The following is a 24,920-nucleotide window of genomic DNA, read 5'->3' as shown; positions in this document are numbered from 1 at the left end:
ACTTCATGTCATCTTTTCTGATGCAAGGGCTTTCCATGTCACTGATTTGTAACTCTGCTCCAACTCCAGGGTTTGTGCCAAGATGCACAGAGGGCTGTTCTTTACAACTACAATTGGTACAGAACATTATTATTTCATGGGAATAGAACATAGTAATATGCCTTCATTTTTGTGTGAAGTAATTTTTTCTAATTTTTGTGTTTCATGGACTACTTTCGAATACACCAACTAAATCAAGTCAACATTTTCAAAGAACAGATATTAAGGATTTCATGGTAAGTTGTGATTAACATAGAACTTGTTCCATTAAAAGTATGAAACATGTTTCTTCCCTATTGAGATATCTTTTGTCTAGCATGTTCCTACTTATTTTATATTTAAAAAATCTACCCATAAAAACCTCATCTTTCCTGTAGTTCTAACAAGGAGGGTAGAGGCTGGCTGCTAACTTTGAAAACATTTGCTCCATATCCATTGCTACAAATTCAAGTTACAATTCTTTGATTTTATCATTCTCTTTTATCATTCTTTTTGGCTGGCTTACTGCAAACTCAAGTGCTGGTGGTCTTTCTTTCAACTTTCTATGTAGAGAGGCCTCAGGACCTCACTTTTGTATCAGATATCTCAACTGTAATAGGGCTTCACTTTTTGATGTCATTCTAGTGTCAGTGTATTCCACGTAGTTCACAAGCAGTAATTTGTGGTTATCCTTAGAACACCCAGTCCAGTGTCTCAGAGCCACAGACCCACTGAAGCTCCGCTTTCTAGATAAAAAACACTGCACTTTATACACAAAGTAAAACTGGGTCTTTATTTAAAGTTAACAGTGTTTCCAGCCTTTTTTTTTTAAATGCAGAAAAATAAAGAAATCAGGAACAGTTTTGCTGACTTGCCTTTTTGTTTCATTTTAATTTTTTTGAAAATAAAAAGATATTTAATCTTTTGAATCATAATTTTTCTATTACAAAAATAAAATTATATTATTGTACATAATTAGAATCATAATTCTTCTGGAACCCCTGAGTCCGCTGAAGTACGCAAAGCAAATGAGCAACCTGAAGCCTCAGGAAAAACAGGGGCTGCCAAGAAGGAGAGCGTGCCACTGGTTCCCCTGGCACAGACACAGGGCACCAGCAAACCATAAAAAGAATTCACCTAAAAACTTAAACAGTTCCTAAATGGTGAGGGGAGACACCTTAAATGAAATCAGTGTTCTCATCTGCTTTTTCCTCAATATCATAAACCTGGTTCCTGGTTTTGAAGCCAGGGTACACAGTCACGCAGCTTAGTCCCTGTACTCCAAAGAGATACTCCGAGAGAAAGCATGGGGATATTTTCCCTATACTAAGTACACAATAGTTCGACATATGTTAGGAGGTGCACCAAACAGAATATTGTGATTGAATGGAAACACTAATGAAAAGAGGAGGGGTGAGGAAGCTCTGTGCCCAGTCTCTCAGAACAGACGGCACACTGAGGCTCGAATGTTCTCTAAGAATTCTAATAATTAGAAATTCCACAGGCCTGCCATCATGCCAGTGCTCTGGGAACTCTGCTGTGTCCAGGCTGCTAAATTCAATTTCCTGGGGGAAAACAGATAAGAAGTGAGTTGATTTATCTTTTTCTTCACCATCTTAAAAAACTTAGCTTTTATTTATCAGGCTTTGTTTTTCATTCTCATGGTTGGGATACAAAGAAATTCTCCAGACAGATGGGCTTCAGCCATACTAATTACCACAGCAGTCTGTCAGCTCAGGTGCTGGCGAGTGAGACAGCTACATAATGGTCGATAAGGGAATCCTGTCCTCTGTGAGACCGCTCCAGAAGCACCACTTCTGGTGCACGGAATCTGTCAAATACCCAAATATCCATGTCTGGGGGACAACGAGCCTTTTCTTATTTATTTGGGAGCTTTCCATATACATAACTATTCTACAAAGGCCTGGCATGTCACCACAAATGAAGGGACTTGACAAGTAATAACTTTTGAAGTGTTCTGACCAGATTGGGCAGACTGTATGCTCTTACTCTGTTCTAAAAGGTTAGGAGGTAAAAGCCTGTGAGTAACACCAAAACTGGCCACTTTCAGATAGCAGGCAAAGACCGAAGGGATCTTCAGGGATGCTCATCAGATGAGCTGAGACGAGGACCCATGCAGGTTTTGACTCAAGGCCTTTGTTCATGAGGGGACAACTCTGGCCATCAGATGGAAGCAGAGGCTTCCACTGTGCTCATGGCTGGGATGAAGGCCAGTGTGGGGTGACGGGCTGCTTCTTTAAGGAAGGTAGACCATCCTTCTCATAGGCCAATTCTGCCATTTTAGTGCATGGTGATGGTTATATCAAGCATAGGAAAAACATGGGCAGAACAATTTACATGGTGCAAAACAAAACCAAACAAAAAATCAAAATGTCATGTGGTAAGTCTAGGCATGCATTCTCACTAGAGCCCAAGTGGGTGCAATGTGAAGCAGACACGGCTGAGTCTTTCAGTCACAGTTCTTGGGATGACTCTGGATAGTTCCAGTAACTCCCTCACCATACCATCCCCAGCAAATTAATACATTTACCTCCTCTGAATAACTAGCACATCTTGCACATCTATCAGTAATTTCTATTCCATAGCACAACTCGGCATATGTGGATTTTTATCTCCATTAATAGACAACTTGTTCGAAGGAGGACACTGACTCTCATTCTTCTGACTGCCCTCATATCCCCAGCTCACTTCACGCTCATAGAAAGTAGTTATCAAATAATCACCACAAGAAATTAATAATGTATTTCTAAGACCATCTCTAAGTGGCGGATATCAGACAATTTTTCAAATTTGAAACAACAATAATTCATTCTGTACACACACTTCTGGACACTCTATAGAACTATGTCAGGAGGCTTTCAATGAATGGTATTGCCTCCCACTTATTTACTAGAAGAATTAAGTGAGGCAAGGGTAAGATGAAGCCCCCAAACATAAATAATTAAAAGAGCCAGCAAATAAAAATAGTTTCATATCTTAGCATGGTTTGATGTCAGTGGGAAATGTACATGGAGGTAGGTGAAAGGCCTTCACTAACTTTTTTTGTCAAGTGTACTGTTTTCCTTTGTGGAGGTATGTGTTCATTTTGTTATTTGGCCCTATTTTTTGACATGTATCCTGAACAAGAGACATGTTAGGAATTTTGAAGAATTCAAGGTTGAGCAAGGCAAGAAATCTGACACAGAAAAATTAAATGGTGGAAATAAGTCAGAAATAGTTTTAATGCAAGAAAGCTAAAATTTCAAAATTAAAAGCATAATGAAGACAAAGACCTCATTGTCCTCTTACTGATACTTTCTCTAAGCATATGCAAGCTGTTGCTTCTAGGGATGAATGTGTATGTTCAGAAATAAATGTTTAAAGAGACAGGCACCCAAAATATGCCTGGAAGGCATTACATTCTTAATGATTATTAATGCCACAGAGGTTATTAGTTTTTTCCTTTTCATGAGAGCAGGGGGGCACATAAATGCAGTGTTGGGAGCATGCAAACATTTCCATTAATGTAGGAAACTAGTTGCTGTGGCTTTATGTATGTTAGAGCTTCTGATCAGGCCTTATGGAAATTCCTAAACTTCAGCGACTATGGTTTGTAAATGAGGAGATTACAGGACAGTTAGATAAACCAAAACCGGAGTGAACGCTTTTCTTAATTTAAAGGAACTCAGTGTACTTATGGGCTCATTTCTAGCCCTCCCATTTTTGTATCCTACATTTTCCATATATGGTGAATAGGACCATGTGAACATTCTCCTAAGGTAGACTGAACATAATCAAAGTAAAGAAATAAATATCAATCCACCAAATGTCAATCCAAACATCTTTCTCATTGTGTTTCAAACTTGCACTTAATTTATATAAACTGTAAGTGTTTATTTCAGAAATTACAAATAATATCCATATCTTGATAGCAAGTCATGAGCCCCACAGACCAGGTAATCTCTATACTAGAGTTAAGAGATCACAAGAAACCATGGGTTTACAAAATGTAGCAATCAAGATGGCCATGGAAATATTCCTTGCAAGAGAGTAACAGAATCTTTCGATTGTCCTTTCTATGCATTTATAAATGTGTCCTGTCCCTTGTGTTTCATACCGGGCTCCTTCTATTCCTCTTCCTGTGTGTGCACAAGCATATGCTTTCTGTCTCAGTCTTACCAACTTACACTGGTTGAAGAGCTGCTTGGAGCTGAGTTCCTTGAAGAGTGATGGGAATTCTCACGCTTTTCTTAAATTACATATCTGCTTATGTATTTCATCAGTCTTGTGGTGTTTGTCTCAATGACAGATGAGACTAACCCTTTTCTCTTTTTAATGTGTCGAGCAAATAGATATTTGATTATGCACACGCTATTTGTTCATGGTGGTTCTAACACACCTTCTTGCAATAATCTAAAGCAGCTGGAGGAACACAGTTCTTAATCTACGGGCGCTGCACTAGCAACCCACTTCTGTTCTAAGTTTCACTGAAACTCTCAAGTGGTGAGTTAACTTCTTCTTAAGTCTTGGTTACACTTTAAAGGTAATGCTTGGCACTGGTTTTGTGTGTGTGTGTGTGTGTGTGTGTGTGTGTGTGTGTGTGTGTGTGTGTGATATCCATGTGCATATGATATATCTGTGTGTGTTTATTTGTAAATGTGTGTGGGTGTGATATCAATGTGTATATGATATATCTGTGTGCGTTTGTGAATGTGTGTGGCAATACCATGACACTTCCAGTGTCAAACCTCGCCTTCCACCTTGTTTGAGGTACTGCTTACCTTTGAGTACATGCCAGGCTAGTCAGCCACAAGTCTCCAGGGCTTCTCCTGTTTCTGTCTCCAGCTTGCTTTAGGAGGGCTGGGATTACTGACAGCTACTAGGAGACCTAACCTTACACTGGTCTTAGGGAACTGAACTCTGCACACGTTCTCTCTTTCGGAGTACTAGGGAAGAAACTCAGGGCCTCCCAGAGCTAGGCAGCCCTCACAGCTACTGAGCAACATCCTGAGCCATCAGGCAGATTGTAATGGAAGGACTCTAAACAGGGTAAGCAAATAGAAGCACTATATAGGCTTTTATTCTTATATATATAAAACATAAAATTTAATCAGACATTCTATTTTTTCACAAAAATAAACCCCATGTTTATTTTGCTTTGTAAAGCAATATATAATGCCTTAAACACCAACTGATTGTGCAACCATTGATTATCTGAGTTTTTGTTGATATTGTTGCATTAAGGCAGCAGTTCTGAACCTGTGGGTTCCAACCCCTTTGGGGTTGAGTGACTCTTTCACGGGGGTCACATATCAGATGTCCTGCATATCAGATAGTCATATTATGATTCATAACAGTAGCAAAATGACAGTTATGAAGTAGCAATGAAAATAATTTCATGGTTGGGGATCACCACAACATGAGGAACTGTATTAAAGGATCACAGCATTAGGAAGGTTGAGAACCACTGCATTAATGTTTTAAAAAGAAGTGAAATACAGAAGCTTTTACCATGGATTTATTACAGAAAAATGTCTTGATTTTCCTTAGCTAGTATGAAATCAGTGTTCACTCCCCCAGTCTCTGAGTGTTTAGGCCATGCAATGAGAACTAATTTTCTGAGTGATAGCCACAAGACTTTGCAGGAGTCTCACTATCAGAGAAAGATTCAATTATGTTCTACATTTGCCAAGAAATAAATTTCAGTAAATATTTAAAATATTCCTGGAGAAGTTGCAATAACCTCCAGTTAGCTACACGTGCAAACCGGGTTAGTTCCCAATACCCATCAGTCCACAGGGCCTGTGCAGTGAAATTTACAGTCATCAGTCCACAGGGCTTGTGCAGTGGGAGTTTACAGCACATTTGATGTTTGGGAGTGTTTATAATTGCGATGTTTACAACATAATCAGATGATGCTTTTAATTAAAAATTTGAGTTAAGAAAATTATACATCTGGTATTTGAATCACCAATACTGCTGTGTAAATTCAGTGAATTAAGCAATATACAAACCAGGAATACCAAATAGCCTGGGGAGACTGTGTTTAGCTTTGGAGATTCCAGCTGTTTTGTGAAAAAGGTTTAAAAGCGGGGTGGGTGGTTAAGCCAGATTATTTCTGCCAAGCCTTCCTTCCTGTGATGAGAATTAACTGCTCAGACCTAGAGACTCTTTGCTTCCTTATGGGTCAAAGGTAAAAGAGTAAAGCCTACAACAACACAAATGTGCCACAAAAACTAAGTTATTACAGCAAGGTAACAAAACAACTCCCAAAAAACTCAATTCTGTCTAGTATCTAGGCAATGATAACACTTAAAAAGATGTTAGCTTCTTTTAATGTAAAACCTTCAACTTTTGATTTACCAAAACCAAAAGAAAAAAAAAAACAGTACAACACAAAACACCTTTTATCCTACAAAAATAATTTTAGCTGCTTACACACACACACACACACACACACACACACCAAACAACCCTAGTCGTTATCTCCATAATTTAACAGAGTTTTAAGAACAAAATGTTCCATGTACTTAAGGAAATCACTGAATCCCAGTCATACCAGCTTTCCCAGTGTCTTCTGGAGCAGGATAGCTTGCACAAGATGTCCCAAATCACAGCTGTTCCCAAACTCATGAAGCCATTACTTACTTTAAGAAAACATCAGAATACAGAGACAGTAAAGAAGTCAAATGACTGGGGGGGGGGGGTTGACTCTACGGGTAACTCACCTGCAGCACAGTAGTGTGGCCAGGAGTTCAGATCTTGGCACCCAAGAGATGCCAAACAAGCTTGGTTACCACCCTATGATCCCTGCACCCAGAGATGGAACCAAGGGATTCTACCAGGGCAATCAGACTGGCTGAGTCTGCAAGCTTAGGTCTTAGTGACAGACACCGCCTTAATATGTAAGGAGTTGCCAAGTAAAAGCCCTCATTGCAACCCTTGGCCACCATGTTCCTGTGCACCCATGCAGATATGAACACGCATACACATGCAACAGCAATGAAAAATAAATTCAATGTCTGGATAGGTCTAAATGTCTATAAAAAGAAATTTCTCCATGTAATTAATATTCTTCCCAGAAAATTTTGTTATGGTTTTTCCTAAAATTTTGCATATTTCCCCATATTAAAAAGTTCTTTAAACTAGGGCGTCCTCCTCCCCTTCTGACTTGCTTCTCCACCACTGGGCACCCACAGAACCAATCCCTCATCTTGCTAAGCCTGTCTCTTTCAGGAATCTTTTACTCCTCCACAGACCTCACCATCTTCCATGTCTGTTCTCCCGATAAATGATTTCTTTCAGGCTATTCAGAATGATTTCTTTCAGGCTATTCAGAATTCTACTGTGGTTTCTTCCTCCTATCCAACCTTCCCAATTTGTGTGTATGCATGTGCCCTCTTTTAGACTGTGAGGTCCTATAAGGACACAACATGCATTTCACATCATTTATGACTGTGTCCCCATAACCCAGCTAATGCTTCCCATTATACATACAGTCAACATTCATAATATAGGAGAAAAAGTATGGAAACATTCAGATAATTAGAGCAAGAAAGAAGGGATACATAGTTTTTCATTTGAAACAGAAACAAGAGAAACAGAAATTTTAAAACATAAACAAAAATCTTTTCTTTAGGCTGATATGTATGATGTGGTACAACTGAAATTCCTCAATATGGATGTGAGGTCATGGCACAAAACTGTGACTACTCTTTGGTTCATAAGTAGACACCTGGGTGGGAGGAGCCAGAGACCTGTGAACTCTTTATAGCACAGAACATTTTAAAATCAAGAAAAATGGGTACACAAGAGTTCTTCCCAATCACCCTTGTCTTCAGTCTCTACTTTGAGGTAGGTGCACGTTTGGGTGGTGGGGCTGCTCAAGGTCGGAGAGAGACATATTTAGCTTCTGGGTTGCCACGTACTTTACTATAGAATCAGTGTCGAACTGGTTTCCTCAGAGGTTCATTTCACTCATCTGGGCAAGGCAATGGCCTATTTCTACCCAGCCTTCCACTTTAGAGACTTCCTGTTTTTGCATGTAAACTTTGTCTTTGATGTGACCCACATCAATGGTGGCCATCTAACCAAGGACACCGCTCTTCCCATTACTTAGTCTTCGGCTTTCAAGCCCTATCAGTATGCCCCCTTCCCCAGCTTCCTGAGCAGCTGTTTTGCCCCCACCCAATATCCTTCATATGCTGCAAGAAGCTCCTTTTTATATGTCAATTCAATGAAAACAACAGCAATCATAATATGTCTCAAATCCTTGTTATTCCTCTCCATTTCCTTCCTACCACAAGTTCCGGTTCTTCCTCTTTGTCCTTTGTCTCTCAATTTGTCTGAAGGACTAACCTTTTCTCATCCAGAAAAATGTTCCTCCTGCATTCAGCTCATCATTTCTTTAGTGGATTCAATCTCTGTATGGTTGACAGGGCAAAAGACACGATGCCCCACCCCCGGGTCATGATTTACTCATCTACTACCCTCAATGGCAGGCACCTATGTGTCCTACTAAGCATACAGCATGGTCCTTGTCATGTCCAAGTCACACCTGCACTGTTTCAGAGACAAAAACAAGTATGTAGAATACAGGTCTACAGTAAACAGACTGAATAGTAACATGTTTAAGAGACTTCAGATGTTCTGCACAGCCTGTGCTAAGCAGGCTTTGAAGAGCCTGGCTTGGAACCCCCCGGCTTTGACTAACCATTTCTATGGAAACAGACATTCTAAGTTCCAAACAGCACATACACACATGGACTTGTTACCTTGAGGCTCAATGGGGCCATCAGCTGGCACTGAGGCTGGGAGGCAGCCCCTATTCTGGCCACTGGCTTTGCCTTTCTGAGAATTGAATGAGTTTCATATCAAGGTGTTGTGGGGCCGGCCAGCCATTCGCCCAAACCAGCACCAATTGATCTACCAACTGTTTTCTGCCAAAGTGGCTTTCCTGAGTGTGCACCATGCTGATAACTGTGTACTGTGTGCGTAGGGACCTCACAGAGGTAACCTTTTCCCTCCAGGTCAGCCCTGACTTTGAGCTCTGCAACTTCAGAGTCCTCTGTGAACTTGAGTCTGGTGTGCCTGCTGAGGAGATTCAGTTCATCTACATGGAACAGCTCCTTACAGATGATCACTGCTCCCTGGGCACCTATGGCTTCAAAGATGGTGATATGGTTGTACTACTTCAGAAGGAAAATGTGGGACTTCGGGCTCCAGGAAGGACCCCAAACCAGCCACGAGCAGATTTCAATGGGTCAGCCATACCGGGAACATCAAGTTCCCGACACCAACATCAGCATCAGCATCAGCATCAGCATCATCAGCATCATCAGCATCATCACCATCATCACCATCAGCAACGTATACCATCAGCACAAGCCCACGGATTGGCCTCTGGAGAGAATATGGCCTATGCGCAGAACCTGGACAGCCCTGCTCTGATTCGCAGCATGTTGCTTTCCAACCCCCATGACTTGTCCCTGTTGAAGGAACGGAACCCCGCCTTGGCGGAAGCTCTGCTTAGTGGAAACCTTGAGACATTTTCTCAGGTCCTGATGGAGCAGCAGAGGGAAAGGGCCTTGAGAGAACAAGAGATGTTTCGTCTTTATTCTGCTGACCCATTTGATCAGGAAGCTCAGGCTAGAATAGAAGAAGAAATCAGACAGCAGAATATTGAGGAAAATATGAACATAGCTATGGAAGAGGCTCCGGAGAGTTTTGGACAAGTGGCTATGCTCTATATTAACTGCAAAGTGAATGGGCATCCTTTAAAGGCGTTTGTCGACTCAGGTGCCCAGATGACTATCATGAGCCAAGCTTGTGCTGAGAGATGTCACATCATGAGACTGGTGGACCGGCGATGGGCTGGGGTTGCTAAGGGAGTGGGCACACAGAGGATTGTAGGCCGAGTTCATCTGGCCCAGATTCAGATTGAAGGTGATTTCTTACAGTGCTCTTTCTCCATACTGGAGGAGCAGCCCATGGATATCCTTCTAGGGCTTGATATGCTCAGGAGGCATCAGTGTTCCATTGACCTGAAGAAAGATGTGCTGGTGATTGGCACCACCGGCACACAGACACACTTCCTTCCTGAAGGAGAGTTGCCCTTGTGTGCTAGGCTGGTGAGTGCAACGGTGCAAGAGGAATCACCAGACAAGGAAGTCGCAGGCAATATCAAACACCCAGTCAAGGGTCCAGCTCGAAAAAAGCACTGAAGCAGGTTATATAAAAGCCCTGCACAAGGGAGCAAGCTGTAGGTCCCAGGAAAGTATTAAGACATGAACTCACTGGCAATGTCATCATTAAAAAGATCTTAGCAACCAGCCTTGGCCTTGTGACTGAGTTCACAGATAGGTGACTATGTAAGTCATCACTGATTCATCATAGCATGTGTGTGTGTGTGGAGGGGGGATCCATTCCTTCACCCCATATCACTGAACCTCATCCAGGGGAAGGGCTGGAGTTTCAAGTTGGTTTCCCAACATTCTAGTAGAGGGAAAACACATCTCCCTTACCAGATTCCAGGAGGGCATGTCCAAACCAAGGGCTGTTTATTTTGCATACGTTCCTAGAAAAAAGCTGTTCTTTCAGACTACAAAGACATGTAAACAAAATGATTTCACATTAGCAATAGCAGTGGCTTTGAATTACCCTGGCCCGGGGTGTGTGTGTGTGTGATGTGTTCATGCACGTGTGCATATACACACATGTGTAGTTCAGAGGTTCAGAAAGTTGGATGTCATCGTTAATTGCTTTCCCCTTTAGTTTTTTAAATAAGTTCTCTCACTGAATCTGGAAACTTCCCCGTGCTGCCATAGTGTAGTTGGTACCAACTTAATCCATCTTTTCTGGTGAATGCTGGAGATGGAACTTAGGTCCTAACGCTTGCCCAGCAGGCATTGTACTAATAGCCATATATCTTCAGCCCCTCCTAACCACCCCTCCACATTCCTTTTTTTAGACAGTGTCTCATGATTCTCATCCCAGCTTCAGACTTGAGATATGGCTAAAGATGATTTTATACTTCTGACTCCCCTGCATCCACATACTGAGTACTAGGAGTACAAGCATGTACCATCACACCAGGTTTTAGTAGTGCATGCCAGACAACATACTACCAACTGAGTTAGGTAAACCTTAGCCTGACTTATTTTCATACTCAGAGATATGACTATTTTCACATTTGTTTTCTTTAGGAAAGGTATTCTACTTTCCTAAAGTAGATTCTACTCCCTTCTTGAGGTAAATCTTATAAATGCCCACTTGGGGCAGCATGCACAACCAATTTTATGATGCTTTATGCTTTCTCTATCCTGGATTCCCCTTGGTAAATGCTTCCTCCAGACTTAATTTTGATGCTTCAGTGGAGAGATTAGAAATCTCCAAAGCATATTCTTCTTCTTGTCCTTAAAAAAGGCAATTAGTTGTAACACAAAAAATAAGTTGGGCACTTTATTTTAATTCTGGTACTTCTTGATCTGTATGGTGGTGGGCTTGGGGGGTGAGCATAAACTATAGTCTAGGATCCCAATGTCTAGTTGAAGATTTCAGTTAGGCCGTCTTGAAAATATCTGCTTAGGCCTTTCAGCTCTGTGACTACTTGGAGAAAGGTTACTTTCAGTATGACTAAAGTGGGAAGTAGAATCCTTTCTCCTTTGCTCCAGCCTAAAACACCTAAGAATAAAAGTCAGTTCCAGAGGCCATCAGATGCAGGGAAAGTTATTTTGGGCAATAACTTATTAAGAGGGCTTATATTATAGGGCTGGAGAGATAGGTCTGTCGGAAGATTACTGTTTGCTTGACCCAGGTCAGTTCCCAGAATCTATGTAGGGGGTTCACAGCTAACTGTAACTCCAGCTCAAGGGGGATCCAATGTCTTCTTCTGGACTCTGCTAGTACTCACTCACATACACATATACTCACACAGAGTCACACATACATACACACATATTAAATTTTATAAAAATTAAAAATATTGATATTATGTCAATCCACTTGAAGCTAAGAAGTACCCAGCCCTGAGCATATCTCTCTATAACTTAGACAAATCACCTACTTGAATTGCTTCAAAGGCAGGGCTGCTCTACAGTTGCCAGTATCACAATGTGATCTTGTTTCCCAAACAAGATCTAAGTCATTTGAAGAATTCCTAAAGTTTATAAGAAAAAAAATCCTCCCCAATAATCACATTTCCCTTTCTTTGGCTTTTTTCTTGGTAATGCTGATAATTTCCTTCTAACATAAGCTCAGCTTGGGTCAAGGGTTACATGCATCAGAGCTGTTGGATTAATGTCTTTTTTTTATCTGTGTGCTCAATCAGCACTCAAGACGAATTGTAATTACAAATGGAAGATGGTCAGGGCCAGTGAGATGGCTCAGTGTGGCAGGTGCTTTCCACTAAGTCTAACCTCCTGGATTCCATCCTTGAGAGCGACATGGCAAGAGGGGATATCTCATTTCTACAGCTTGTCCTCTGAAATGCTCATATGAGCTGTGGTATGAACCATCCCCACCACAAGAATTTTTAAATGTTAAAATAATAAGAATAAGAATAAGAATAAGAATAAGAAGGTTATAAATAAAACAATACGCCTATGAAAAACATGGACTCTCTCAGTGATAAAAATATGCAATATCCTTAGCATGTATTTTTCAGACTCACTCTTAAGGTCATTTGCACCAAACATACTAGATTTACAATGTCACATGGGATCTATTCCAACATCAAATGAGCTATCTCATCTACAAAAGTCATTCCAAACATTCACAGAATCTTTAAGATGAAAAACAGTTTACATTCCAATCTTTACATTTACAATCTTGCTGTACATTCCTTTCCTTTTTCACAGGTCCAACTTAATGAGAAGGGTATGTAGGGTAGGTCTGCTTCAACTAACTGTGTAATAGTGTGCTCACACTGACCAAGGCACCTTCCTCTCTATCCTTCTTTCCTTCCTCCCCGCCTTCCTACCTTCCTTGCTGTTTGCCTTCTAGCTTTCTGCTTTGAGAAGACTTGTAATTCAAGTTTTGTTTGTTTGTTTAAACACGACTTTTACTTAATTTGTGTGTGTGTGTGTGTGTGTGTGTGTGTGTGTGTGTGTGTGTGTGTGTGTGTACATTCACACAGAAGCCAGGAGGGGGTCATCAGACCCTATGGACCTGACGGTGTAGGCATTTGTGAGTATCTTGAAGTGGGTCCTGGGATCGGAACGATGGGCCGGATAGAGCATTGATAACCTCTGAGCCATCTCTCCAGCTCATATTTTCTAATCAGTAGAGCATACTGAAGTACAGCTTTATCAACATTTTGAAGTTGACTTTCTTCCATGTTGAAGTCTGTGAAGGGCGATGTGCTTTAGGTGTGGGCAGAGTATGTGTTTTCTACTGCTAATTGATATATTGGTTTTATTTAAATAAAAGGTTAGCAGTTACCAACATAAATATACTCCAGGGATAAACATAATCATCAATCCATCAGATTCTTGCCCTATAACTCAACCACCATTTTGAAATTCTACTGTGCCAGATCTTTATAACAAAAACCCTTTAATACAGAGAGAATACTTAAGGCTATATTAATTCACATGTTTTCCTTTTCAAGTTCCTGTTGTGTCTATGGTTATAATAACTTTCTAAATCAAAAAATATCAGTGTTTCACATTTGAGGATGTGTGAGTTTTGCTCTTGTCTCATGCCATGAAGAGAGGGAAGAAAATACAAGATTCTAGCACAGCACTTCGAAACCATCTAAGACCCTGGAGAGGAGTGCAAAGTGACATACTAAAAACACATTAACTCCAATGCTCATTCATGATCAAGAGACCCAACGAAACAGACTCAGCATAGCACAGCACAGCAGGATCTGCCCCAAGAACTGTAATGATCATCTATGGTATGCCAGGTACAACCTTAGGTGTTGGATGTCCTCAGTAAAGCAATTGATTTTCAGTGCTGAAATGGTGCTGTGAACTCTAACCAGATGTGTTGGAAAATCTACCACTTTGTTCGAAGTTGAAAATAATGTGACTGATTCACTCAGAGGTAGGGTTATCTTAACAGAACGGGAATGGTATTTGCATAGAAAATTAAATTCAAGTAACCACAAAGCACATCTTTCAAAAACTTCTAGAAGAGTCATGAAGGGCTTCCTCTGTGTTACAATAATAGGTGTTTATAGTGGCCAATTAAACATTTTCCTAATATTCATTCAGCCTCATCAACTCCTCAGACCTGGGTAATGCTGAACAGTTGGAAGAAGCATTAGAAGTAGATTTTAAAATGTATGCTTGTAGGCATGCTGAGACCTCTGGAAAAGAAGAACCTGTAATGGTCGGGTGATAAAGGTTCCGTGCTAGTCTCAGCACCCTAAGGTTAATGGGAAAATACACTAATTCATTTGGATAGAAAGAACAATGTGATGAAACAATCTATCAAATATTTCTGGGATGGAGAAAATTAATCATTTCAAAATTCTATGAAAACATTACTATTAAAGAAGTATAAAGATAGTTTAGTGGAAGTACTCTGAAACAGTTTCAATCAAATTTATACTAGAGGTAAATCTTCAAAATCCTTGAATGTATACAACTGAGACCTAGAGTGAATAGAAAGGGACATGAGAAAATGGAGCCACGAGACACTAAAAGCAGAGAAACATTTAAATAACTCACAAGCTCAAGTCAAGCTAGGGAACCATCAATCAAATTACATAATTTTTTTTTCCTCTACCATTGGTATGGATAGAGTGAACTGGTCTCAAATACTTCAGATTTGAGGTTTGAAGGGAATATTTTTTAAGAGCAGAAATTTCCAAAGTAGCATAAATAGTTATGGCACCTTCATACTTACATTCATTTCCCATGAGGCTGTGGAGGGTTGGATGAAAAGACCAGGTAGGAATGAACACAGTGGGAGACAAAGAACTGCACAGGATTTAGACAGAGAGGTAATGCTACTGACAGAAGTTGTCATGCACATTACAGACTGGCTGAATGACGGGCTGAGTGGAGAGTGCAGTAAAAAGCGAAGGGTCCATGGTTGTGTGGTCTTCTATGAAGAGTGCAGGTTCTGAAAAGTTGTTGTGACCAGAGTAGCATGTTGCCATGGAAGCTGAGGGAAAGCAGGCCAGCTTATTTCTTTCAGTATGCTAAGCAATGGAGAGAAAGTACAATTTCAGAGTATGCTTCCTCTTTCGACCAGAAGCACAGAGAGTTTAGTTCCACAGCACTGAAGGTCAGTGCTCAAATAAATTGATTGTCAACTGAACACCATAAATTTACCCAAAATGTGTTTGCTACCTACTTTGAAAGCCACACTTTCATAATTTGTTCCTAGCATAGCTCATCTATGCTAGGATGACATGAAATCATTTTTATAAGAATTTGAGGGAGCCAATGGTATAGGCTCCTATCAGAAATAATCACATAAAGTTCAAGCAACAGATGGGCAGTTAGGGTGAAACAGAAATGGAATGGTCTCTGTTCATACACTGCCAAATGCCATCACCTGGGCTTCCGGACAGAAATTGACAGGAAATGATCCCACTGGTATTCCATAGTCATAGGAGTTTATGTCCCCATATGGCAAGGCCGGTGCTGTCAAAGTCTCACCACACCAGGATTCCCACAGCACTGCTTTGGAAATGCCTTCATTGGCACAGGAAATAAAAACAGGGCTTGATTTCTAGCAAGATTCCAATTTGTATTTTATGAAAAACACAAATATTACCCCTACCATCTATCTGGTCTCACTGAATCACTTTAATAAAAAAAAATTGACAATAAAAATAGTGATAGTATCTTTTATAATTTTTTTCCCATGGAAAATTTCCAGGCATATTTCAGTTATGAAAAAGGGCTACTAGCCCACACTGGGAAGTTTAAATTTCTACTGCAGTGAAGCTCTTGATCGTTTTCTAAAATTCTGAAGATTTGGCCACCAACAAAAGGCACAAATTAATGTCTGAGAGCAAGCTCTGAAAATTGATTGGGAATCAGTGTCCTTTGGTGGAGAATGGGCCAATGTGACAGATCAGAATAACTGTAGCATATTCTTTCAAGGTTGGCCAAATAATTACAGAGTGTATCTAAGGAATATCTGCTGTAGCTGACAGGAAGGGAGAAGTCACCATTGTTGCTTGTCCATCAAAATGCAAATGAACACTCATATACGCTTGGAGAGGACCATTCCTTGGCTGCATATGTAAAATCTCATTAAGAACCACCTGTGAGGAGTCCTCTTATGGGATCATTCTCTGAATATTTGGTTATACTTCAGCAGTTTTCCCTGATACTCTGAAGTTCTCCGTCCTTAGCTGACTGTGTTCAGTTTAAGGGCAATTCATTGACCCAGATCAATTTAAGTAGGTAGCAATTAAAATTCAATCCCAAATAGAAACCATTAAGAAAGTTTAAATTTCCCAAGAATATTTAAAAGGTTCTAGAAGCAAATAGATAAAGCTGAGTATTAGGATCGCAATGTAAGCCTGCCATTCACTCACCTTTTCAGCTGTCTCTTTCCATGAATGACAAAGCCAGTCCTCTGAGCTTATTGCTGTGCAGTTTTCTAGTTTACTGCATACATTCTGTGGCCCATTGTCCTCTCCATGGTGCCCATCTAGGAGAAGGTCTGAGCACACCCTTAACTGATTGGAAGGTTATGGGAAGCATGCTGATAAGGCAGCTGCTGTACTTCACAAGTGTTCTAAGACACTTCTCATTACAGACAGACTCAATTAACTGTTCGCAGGCTGTATACAGTGTGAGAGTACCTCAAGACATAAATCTTCTCCATCACTCACCTGATGACCTCACAGCTAGATACTGAGAACAACATCACGCATGCTACAAAATGATAGTGCTCAAGAAAGCTATTGTAATCTTCTATTAAGCTTATTTTCAAATGAAAGCTCCAAATAAAGATAAAAATGTTAGCGCTTACCAAGTGAATCATGTATGAAACTAATGTATTTAAATCCATAGCAAGCATGTCCATGGTCACAGGTCACCAAACTAAGTGGTGATATTCAAGAACCAGGCATCCAGAGCCTGTTGCTCATTCTATTATGTTATCTCTCACTGACAGTTTTTAAATTCAAAAGAACAGGTACCAGGTAAATCTACACACACTACATAACAGTAAGGACTGCAGTGGAATAGAAGACAATGGAAGAGAGAATACTAGCTTAGACAAGAGTCAGGAATCAGCTCCCTGAGGAAGGGAAAACCTGGGTGACGGCAGGGAGGAATCCAGAAGTCAGGCCAAGAACATCACAGCAGGAAGGAGCCGGAGCAGCAGCAAACGAGACAGGAGTGTGGGCAGAGGGCCTAATCTAGAAAGGACTGGATGGATAATGTAAAGTTTACACTTATAAAACAAAAGTAGTCTTGCCTTCCTTCCAAGTGTCCTGTGAAGTTACGTGGATTTTAAGGAAATAGGGTCACTCTGTTTTTTTAAAGTACTTTTACTGGCTGCTTTGTCAAAAGTAAGAAGTCTGTAGATGGGGCCTTTGGAAATCCAGAGCCTCTGGTTGTTCAGAGGACAAAGTAGAGCTGAAGGAGAAGTGATGAGGTGAAAAGTGACCAAATGGGGACATTTCAAAGAGAATGGTGCACTCTTTGTCGTGAGCACCCCCCATGTCAGATTCAGGGAGGAGGGAAGGATGGGGCTCAGCACAGAAGCCAAAGGGAAGCTGTTACCTCCTCTGGGAGTGGCTTTGCAGGGGTGCTGGGTGAAGAATCTCCTGGTGTGCAAGGGTTGAGAAGCTGGCGAGATAGAGGACAGACATGGAGAGCAGCACCAACTTTCAGGAATGAGCTCTACAGAGGCAGAGATGCTGCAGTGGAGGAAGGTGTGAGAGCCTTTCTTTGGCTATTGATGGTAGTCCACTATGGCTCCAAGTTAATGGCAATAATCACATGGGAGGAACTGAAGGAGGCAAGGAAGAGAATTCTAGCAGCACACAGTCCTCATTCCTGAGGGAGAAGCTGGGACTCAGTGAGACTCTGCGGTGCAAAGGCAGGCCAGCTGATATGAAGGAGACTACTCCCTCCCCAGTGCCTTAGTGAAGAAAGCATGGGATAGAGAGAAGGGAGGGTTGAGTGGCAGAGCCAGGAGAGGGTACGAAACATCCTTTAGACAAGACAGGAAGGTAACTGGATTTCAGACCAGTTCTTGGACACATTCTACCTTAAGTAAGATACAAAGGAAACCAACTCCACTGATGGGGCGTTAGATTGGTTCTGATGTGGATTTTGTCACTTCCTAGCCACGTCTTTATTCAATGCAGCAAACTTCTCTATAATTCAATTTGCTCATCACATAAAATGAGATGGCCACAGACTGACTCTGTGAGAGACAGAAGAAGGTAGAGGAAGCTTTGGGCTATCTCGGGGACACTGGGTTTGGTTCTGTAGGTTCTGAGGTGTCAATGTTCATGAGTGTGTGAGAGAATCTGCAGAATAAATAATTATGCCTTCTGAATCTCCAACAGTATCCATTCTCATTGAGATGGACAGAGGCAGATGATCATGACAACTGTCTCCCAAATCTAACGACTGTATCCTGAGGGCCTGTGTCACAGGAGACCAGGTTATGGTGATGAATACACCTTGTGCCCACTAGTTCACCACTCTCAATCTTCCATCTTCTCTTATGCATTTTACACTGAAAACAGGTTGCTATCCAGACAAAATGAGCAGAAGTTGACTTTGCCCCTGTTAATTCTTCAGGTCTTAGAGGTAATAATGAGCAGTGAGATTCTCTGTAGATGATAGTCAAGAAAAGAAAGTCAGCAGAGGGTGGTCCAGAAGTGGGGAAAAAAGCAGCCCTGAATTATAATGGAAACTGTTGTCATTAGTGATCATAATAGTCAAACCTAGGTGCTGGCAGCAATCACACCAACAGGAGCAGAGATGGATTGGGTCTCAGGTGTCAGCAGTGTGGCAGAGATCATCTCACTACTTTAAAATGAGAAAAAAATAATTTTAACCAGATTGACTGCAAGGCTTCCAACATGAACTGAGAATGAGTTGACAGGGGCAGGGCGATTATCAAAGGCAATGTATCAGGTTCCATTCAAATGATCAGTAGGGTGCAGCAGGCTTGGCTGTAAGTGACCTTTCTAGTTGACACCTTCATTAAGGACATGTAAAATGAAGATCAGCAACAAAATGGATTTTCAAAGGTAGTTCTGTCCTGGGAATTGCTCCAAGCGAGAGCTTCTAACATCACAGACAGGAGAGTTACAGATCTAGGAAGATGAACAGATAGTGAAATAAGAGACAAGTGAGCAGGACTCTAAGTGAAAATCTTTAGCAATAAGAAGGTGATTCCTGGGGTGAAAACCCAGTCATTGTAAATAGTTTTCTAAGTACTTATTTTTTAATTATGTGTGTAGGTGTGTGGAGAGAGGGCATTCCACACTTGAAAGCAGGTGCTGACAGAGGCAGGCGAGAAACAGTTGTCAGATCTGGAGCTGGAGTCACAGATGCATGTAAGCTGCCCCTATCCACGGGTGCTAGTGACTGAATCAAGTCCTATGCAAGAGCAGTATGTGCTCTTAAATGCTAAGCCATCCCTCCAGCCCTCAAATAGTTTGGAAAACTGTTCATTATATCCATTGCAGAGAGCACAGAGCAGAAATGCATAAACACATGCATAGTCTAGAGAGATCTAATCAAATGTAATGCTGAGCCACAAAACAGCACATGCTTGTTCTAAAATTTGATGAGTCTATAAAATGGATGGAACAATTCCCCAAGCTCCCGAGGCTTCCAAACTTCAGGACAGTTTTGATTATGATGCTACTTTGCCACATAATGGAAGAGATTTATAATTTAGCAAAACTGGGGCATTTTGAAGGGACAAATGTCACAAACTACAGAAAAGGCAAAAGAGGCATGGCATTTTATTTTAAAAGATAAACTTGCTGTCGACACTTTACAGCATGCAGGATTCCAGCAATACTATGGTCTGTCACCAAGAGCTGCAGAGGCAAACATGGCACATCCTCAGTTCACAACTGACTGGACTACTGGGAAGCGCTGTGTGCGAAGGAAGCAAAGCTTGGTTTGCTGGGAAGATGAGAGCTGCTCTGTCACACGATGACCCTCACCGTTCAGCTGCTGATGTTCTCAGCTACACTGTCCTATTGACCCGTACTGGAGACTACGGAATCTTGCCCATTGCTGCTCAGTGATGAAACAATCTTATTTTCACCAGTTGACATGTGACTATCATTAAGAAAGGAAGCAATGACAACAAATAGTCTAAACACTTTAACAGGTAATAAAAACAAACATTAGAAATGGGTGGGGATAGAGAAACATTCAGTTGGATTAGAAATAAAATCAACATGGAGCAGAGTATTGTCATTTCCAGCATCAGGTTGGCAAAGTCTTTTGAAAACAGACAGTGGAAAGAGATAATAAGATGAAAGTGGTGGGGAATTAACTGATGAGGAGAAAGGTGTGCCAGCATGCAGAGGATGCTTTCAAATTGTGTTGTCTCAGAGGAAGAGAGGTACAGCATTGGCTGCAGGGGACCAGAGGGGTAGAGGGTGATGCTTGACAGATGGCAGATACTTGTGCAAATTGAAATGTCAAAAAGAAGTCTCTGAATACAGTAGGACAAACAGACCTAGGGACTGGGATAAGGACAAAGTAAGGATCTTGGGGCAGGATAGCAACAGGACCAACAAGAGGTGGGGAGCCAGCCTTAGACAAAACAAGGGTCAGTGTCTCTGACACTGTAGACAGGGGCTACCTCATTGTTTCTAAATCCAATTTGTTCCCTTTAAACTAAGACAACAGACGTTTATCATTTTTAAAATATTTCAGTCAATGGCATGTGGCATATAAATGTTTATTCATTTTCCAATATGTGGAGGACCTCTTCCTTAGGTGGATTTTACTAGGGTCATGACTGTTGAAATACAAGTTTCTAGGGTTGAGGAATGCAGCCCAGGACAGAGTGCTAAGTGAGTCCCTGAATTCAATCACTGGAACCTAAAAAGAAGAGAAGGAGGAGGAGGGGGAGGAAAAGGAGGAGGAAGAGGAGAAGGAGGAGGAGGAGGATGATGATAATAATAATAATAATAATAATAATAATAAGAAAAAGAAGAAGAAGAAGAAGAAGAAGAAGAAGAAGAAGAAGAAGAAGAAGAAGAAGAAGAAGAAGAAGAAGAAGAAAACAAAAAAGAAAGATAAAAGCAGAAAACAAACCCAATCTCCTGGCAGAGACTAGGGTATGCTTTTCCTCTGTGCCACACAACACAAGCTCACTTCAAATGACTCATTGACAAGCAGCCAACAGTCTGACAAACAGGGTGAGTATCAGCAGACTGTATTGGAAGGAACGCAGAGTGCAGAGTCTCGAGACAGAACTTGAATTCTGGCCCAGTTTGTTGCTAGCTCAGCCTTGTTCACTGTTGTATTCCTGATAGAATAGTGTCTGGACTGGTGAATAATTATGGGATGGGAAAATGAGCAAATACCTTTCTAAGTTCCTGTGCTTTGATTTCTTTATGGGACTAATGATAACCTGGACTCAGCTGCAATAAAGATACAAAGAGAAAGACTGAAGCGACGATGCAGCTGAAGCATCATCTGGATCTGCACAGTATCACAAAGGTAATGGTAGACAAAAACAAACAAGCAAAAAGGAGCAACGAGAAATGTTACATGTGTATGTAATACCACACTATTGTTCAAATCTGAGGTCAATTTAAGACATTTTTACTTAGAAAACTTTCCCTAGGACTTGTAGCAGTGTGGATAACACATACTCATGTGCTCTTCTCCAGGTTGCCTCTCTTGTAGATGCCCACTCCAGGGACGCATCACACTGTAGGGAATCACAATCAAAAGAACAGCAAAATGGAGTCATTGCCATAGCAATGGTGTTTGTGTGTTCTTCACTATTCATTGAATGTGCCTCCTTCAAATAGGACTTAAACACACACACAAACAAACATGTAGATACATGAACACATATACAAACATACACATACATGTAAATACACATACACACACAAACAGGCATGTACAAGCACACATATGCATACACACAAATAAAAGCAAAACTACCTGAATTCTCTTATTTTTCATTTAAATATTCCTTCCTTTAGAAAAATTTATCAACCAGCAGAGCCAGAATATTAACCCCAAACTGAGAGTTAAAATGTTAATCCATAACATAACTTAATTGCTAGAAATCCTAACTACAGAACCTATAGCTGCTCTCACTTGTATAAAACCTGTCAAACTTTAAAGATATTTCAAATATAGGGTTAGGGGAGAGAGAGAGGGGGAGAGGGAGAGAAAGGGAGAAAGAGGGAGAGAGATGGAGAGAGAAGGAGAGGGAGAGAGAGAGAGAGAGAGAGAGAGAGAGAGAGAGAGAGAGAGAGAGAGAGAGAGAGAGAGTCAGATCGAGTTCAGAAACAAATATATCACACATCCAAGGGATTTCTCCTCCTTTACTGAAGCAGGTAGGACATTCAACAAGGGGCCAATGTCTTTATTTTCAGTTACCCATTCTCTGAACGTTGTTAGTGATTGGAGGGTGTCCTCCTTCCTCACACAAATGGCCAAGTCTTAATTGCTGATGCGTAGGTGTTTTTATGCAAACACAGACTTTGTAGATATACTTAAATTAAAGGTCTTGGAAATAGATAACCCTGAATTTAAGGTGGGCCCAGATTAGTATCTGTAAAGAGAAAGGAGAAGGTGACTTGGGCCACAGAGGAAAGAATGCCATAAGAAGATGGACATAAACATGGAAGGTTGCCACAAGCCAAGACTGTGGGGAGCTTGGGAGGCATGACACAGATTCTCCCCAAGAGTTTCCAAAGGAAACCAACATTACAAACGCCTTGTTCACAAATAATCAAAACAAAATGACTGTCAGAGCCCAGGGGTAGAGGCCAAGAGCCACTACACAGGGACCCAGGAAGTAGTCAGGTGAAAAGACACCCTGTATCTTTGCTCTGCTTAGAGCTACACAATCGCCCAGCTCCAATTAATCAAGACCTGACTATACATCTCAAGATGGCGCATTGGGTTAAGTATAAGTTACACCTTGATATGTCTGTAAAGAAATCATCTAAAAGGAGGATTTGGAGCAGCTTCCATGTAGCTATAAAATATAAAATGGTAGTTGGCCTTCTGAAGCTTCATTTTCCTGTGTAAAGTGTGGGGGACTCAACCATAAGACCTTGTTCATAATCCACTTGCACAGATATGTCCTTCAAGATGTCTGGCATTTCAGGGGAAATGTATATCCTAACACTTACTATATATATATATATATATATATATATATATATATATATATATATATTTCAAATATATATATATATATATTTGAAATGCACATTTTTCTTCTATGCATCAACAGTCTCTTTAGCACATCTGTGTTGTGTGCAGTTATCATTCACCATTTAACAGGAAAAGCACAAAGCATGTGTGTGTGTGTGTGTGTGTGTGTGTGTGTGTGTGTGTGTGTGTGTGTGCCCTCGTCTCCCAGGTCAATCTTTTAGCTCTAGACTGATGATGTGTTCTTTTAAGATCAGTCAATTTAAGTTCAGTCATTCAGCGTATTGTCCTTCCACAGTTGGCTGTAAAAACTTCTGCTTAGAGACACATTGCTCATGCACTCTTCATTCCCTCCCACCTCCTCCTCCTTTGAAGCTCTGTGTGTCTAAGAACTTCACTAATCCTTCAAGACAGCTGGTATCCCTCCTACCCAGGAGCCCTGCTGTTCTACAGCTTTGGCTCACTTGGTGCTCCTGCTTGTGCCTTGGCAGAATGTTATCCTGTTCCTGGACGGGGCACTGCATTCATCTGCCTCTTGTCCTAAGATGATATCAGTATTCTGTTATACACACCTATATTTGCCTAGCCCACAGCAAAGAGCCATACCTTTGCAAAGTTCCAAATACAAGTTAGCTTTGGTAAAAAATCCCTTTGAAGATCAGCTATCATGTCACTGTGTGGAAGATTTAGTTTCTGTAGCTGGTGGGCCTACATGCTGTGATCGCCCTTGGAGAGACTTCAGGATGTCATGGCATATGGCGGACAGCACACTGTATCTTAATCTCATGCTTGCAGATGATAAACAAACACGACAACGTTATGTCACTCCAAAAGTCAAGCTAATATGAGTCTGTGTCAGAAACACGTAGTTGAAGAGATTGGAAAAGCTGCACAGATCTACTTTGCAAAGAATCACATTCTGTGTCCTAAGGTACTCGGTTCTGGGTTTGGGTTTTACCCATATCAGCAACCTAGAATCCCACTTAGAACTTATACATAGGCTGTTGACACTCAGACCCCAGGGCTTCCTCATTCCTCAGCCATGCTTCACCCACCTTTGGACCAGAGTAGCACCACAGTCCACTTAAGCAAAGTTATCAATCACTTACAAAGTGGCCCATGTAAGTTTGGAATTAAATAATTTTGTTTTGTTGGGACTGCAAGAACATCTGGATGACATCTCACTACCCTAGTATATCTCAGAAGTGGTAACTTACATTAATTAAATATTCAGATCAGCTCACTCACATCCTCCTTTATTGCAGCATTAGCCAAATGGGCAATGACATTCCAAGAGAGCAGATGACTGCACCATGTCAACACTCCTCCTCTGTGAACAGCCAGAAAGGCGAGACAGAGGGCTTTTCCAGAACTACTTCCTGGTGACAAGTAGATGATGGGAAGTGTTTGTGAAAGCAGAAAACAAACCATCTTTAATCAGACTAATCACTTTAACCCACAATAGATATGCTGATAACCTTTATGATCAGATCTACAGCCTTATTTAGAGATAAAAACATGGAGTCTGCCATTGCTCTTCATTTTATCTTCCATAGGGACCTTTCAGGCTACCTGCTTCAT

At 41.0% G+C, this 24,920-nt stretch overlaps 2 protein-coding genes across 5 annotated transcripts in view; one reads left to right on the top strand and one right to left on the bottom strand.

Moving 5' to 3' along the window:
• Positions 1 to 24,920, bottom strand: part of Pdgfd (platelet derived growth factor D) — a 213,782-nt gene that overhangs the window by 110,713 nt on the left and 78,149 nt on the right. The window lies entirely within an intron of this gene.
• Positions 8,762 to 10,349, top strand: Ddi1 (DDI proteasomal shuttling factor 1). Its single transcript, XM_006983755.4, has one exon. It carries the CDS (start codon positions 8,988 to 8,990, stop codon positions 10,239 to 10,241), a length of 1,254 nt encoding a protein of 417 aa, XP_006983817.1. The 5' UTR covers positions 8,762 to 8,987; the 3' UTR covers positions 10,242 to 10,349.

This window comes from Peromyscus maniculatus, chromosome 7 (genome assembly GCF_049852395.1).
Source record: "Peromyscus maniculatus bairdii isolate BWxNUB_F1_BW_parent chromosome 7, HU_Pman_BW_mat_3.1, whole genome shotgun sequence".
NCBI classification, from domain to species: Eukaryota; Metazoa; Chordata; class Mammalia; order Rodentia; family Cricetidae; genus Peromyscus; species Peromyscus maniculatus.
The sequence above is the reverse complement of the archived record's forward strand: the minus strand, read 5'-3'. Positions and strand labels throughout refer to the sequence as shown.

Coding starts and splice junctions, on each gene's coding strand:
- Ddi1 (XM_006983755.4), top strand. CDS start 8,988: ATGCTGATAACTGTGTACTGTGTGCGTAGGGACCTCACAGAGGTAACC.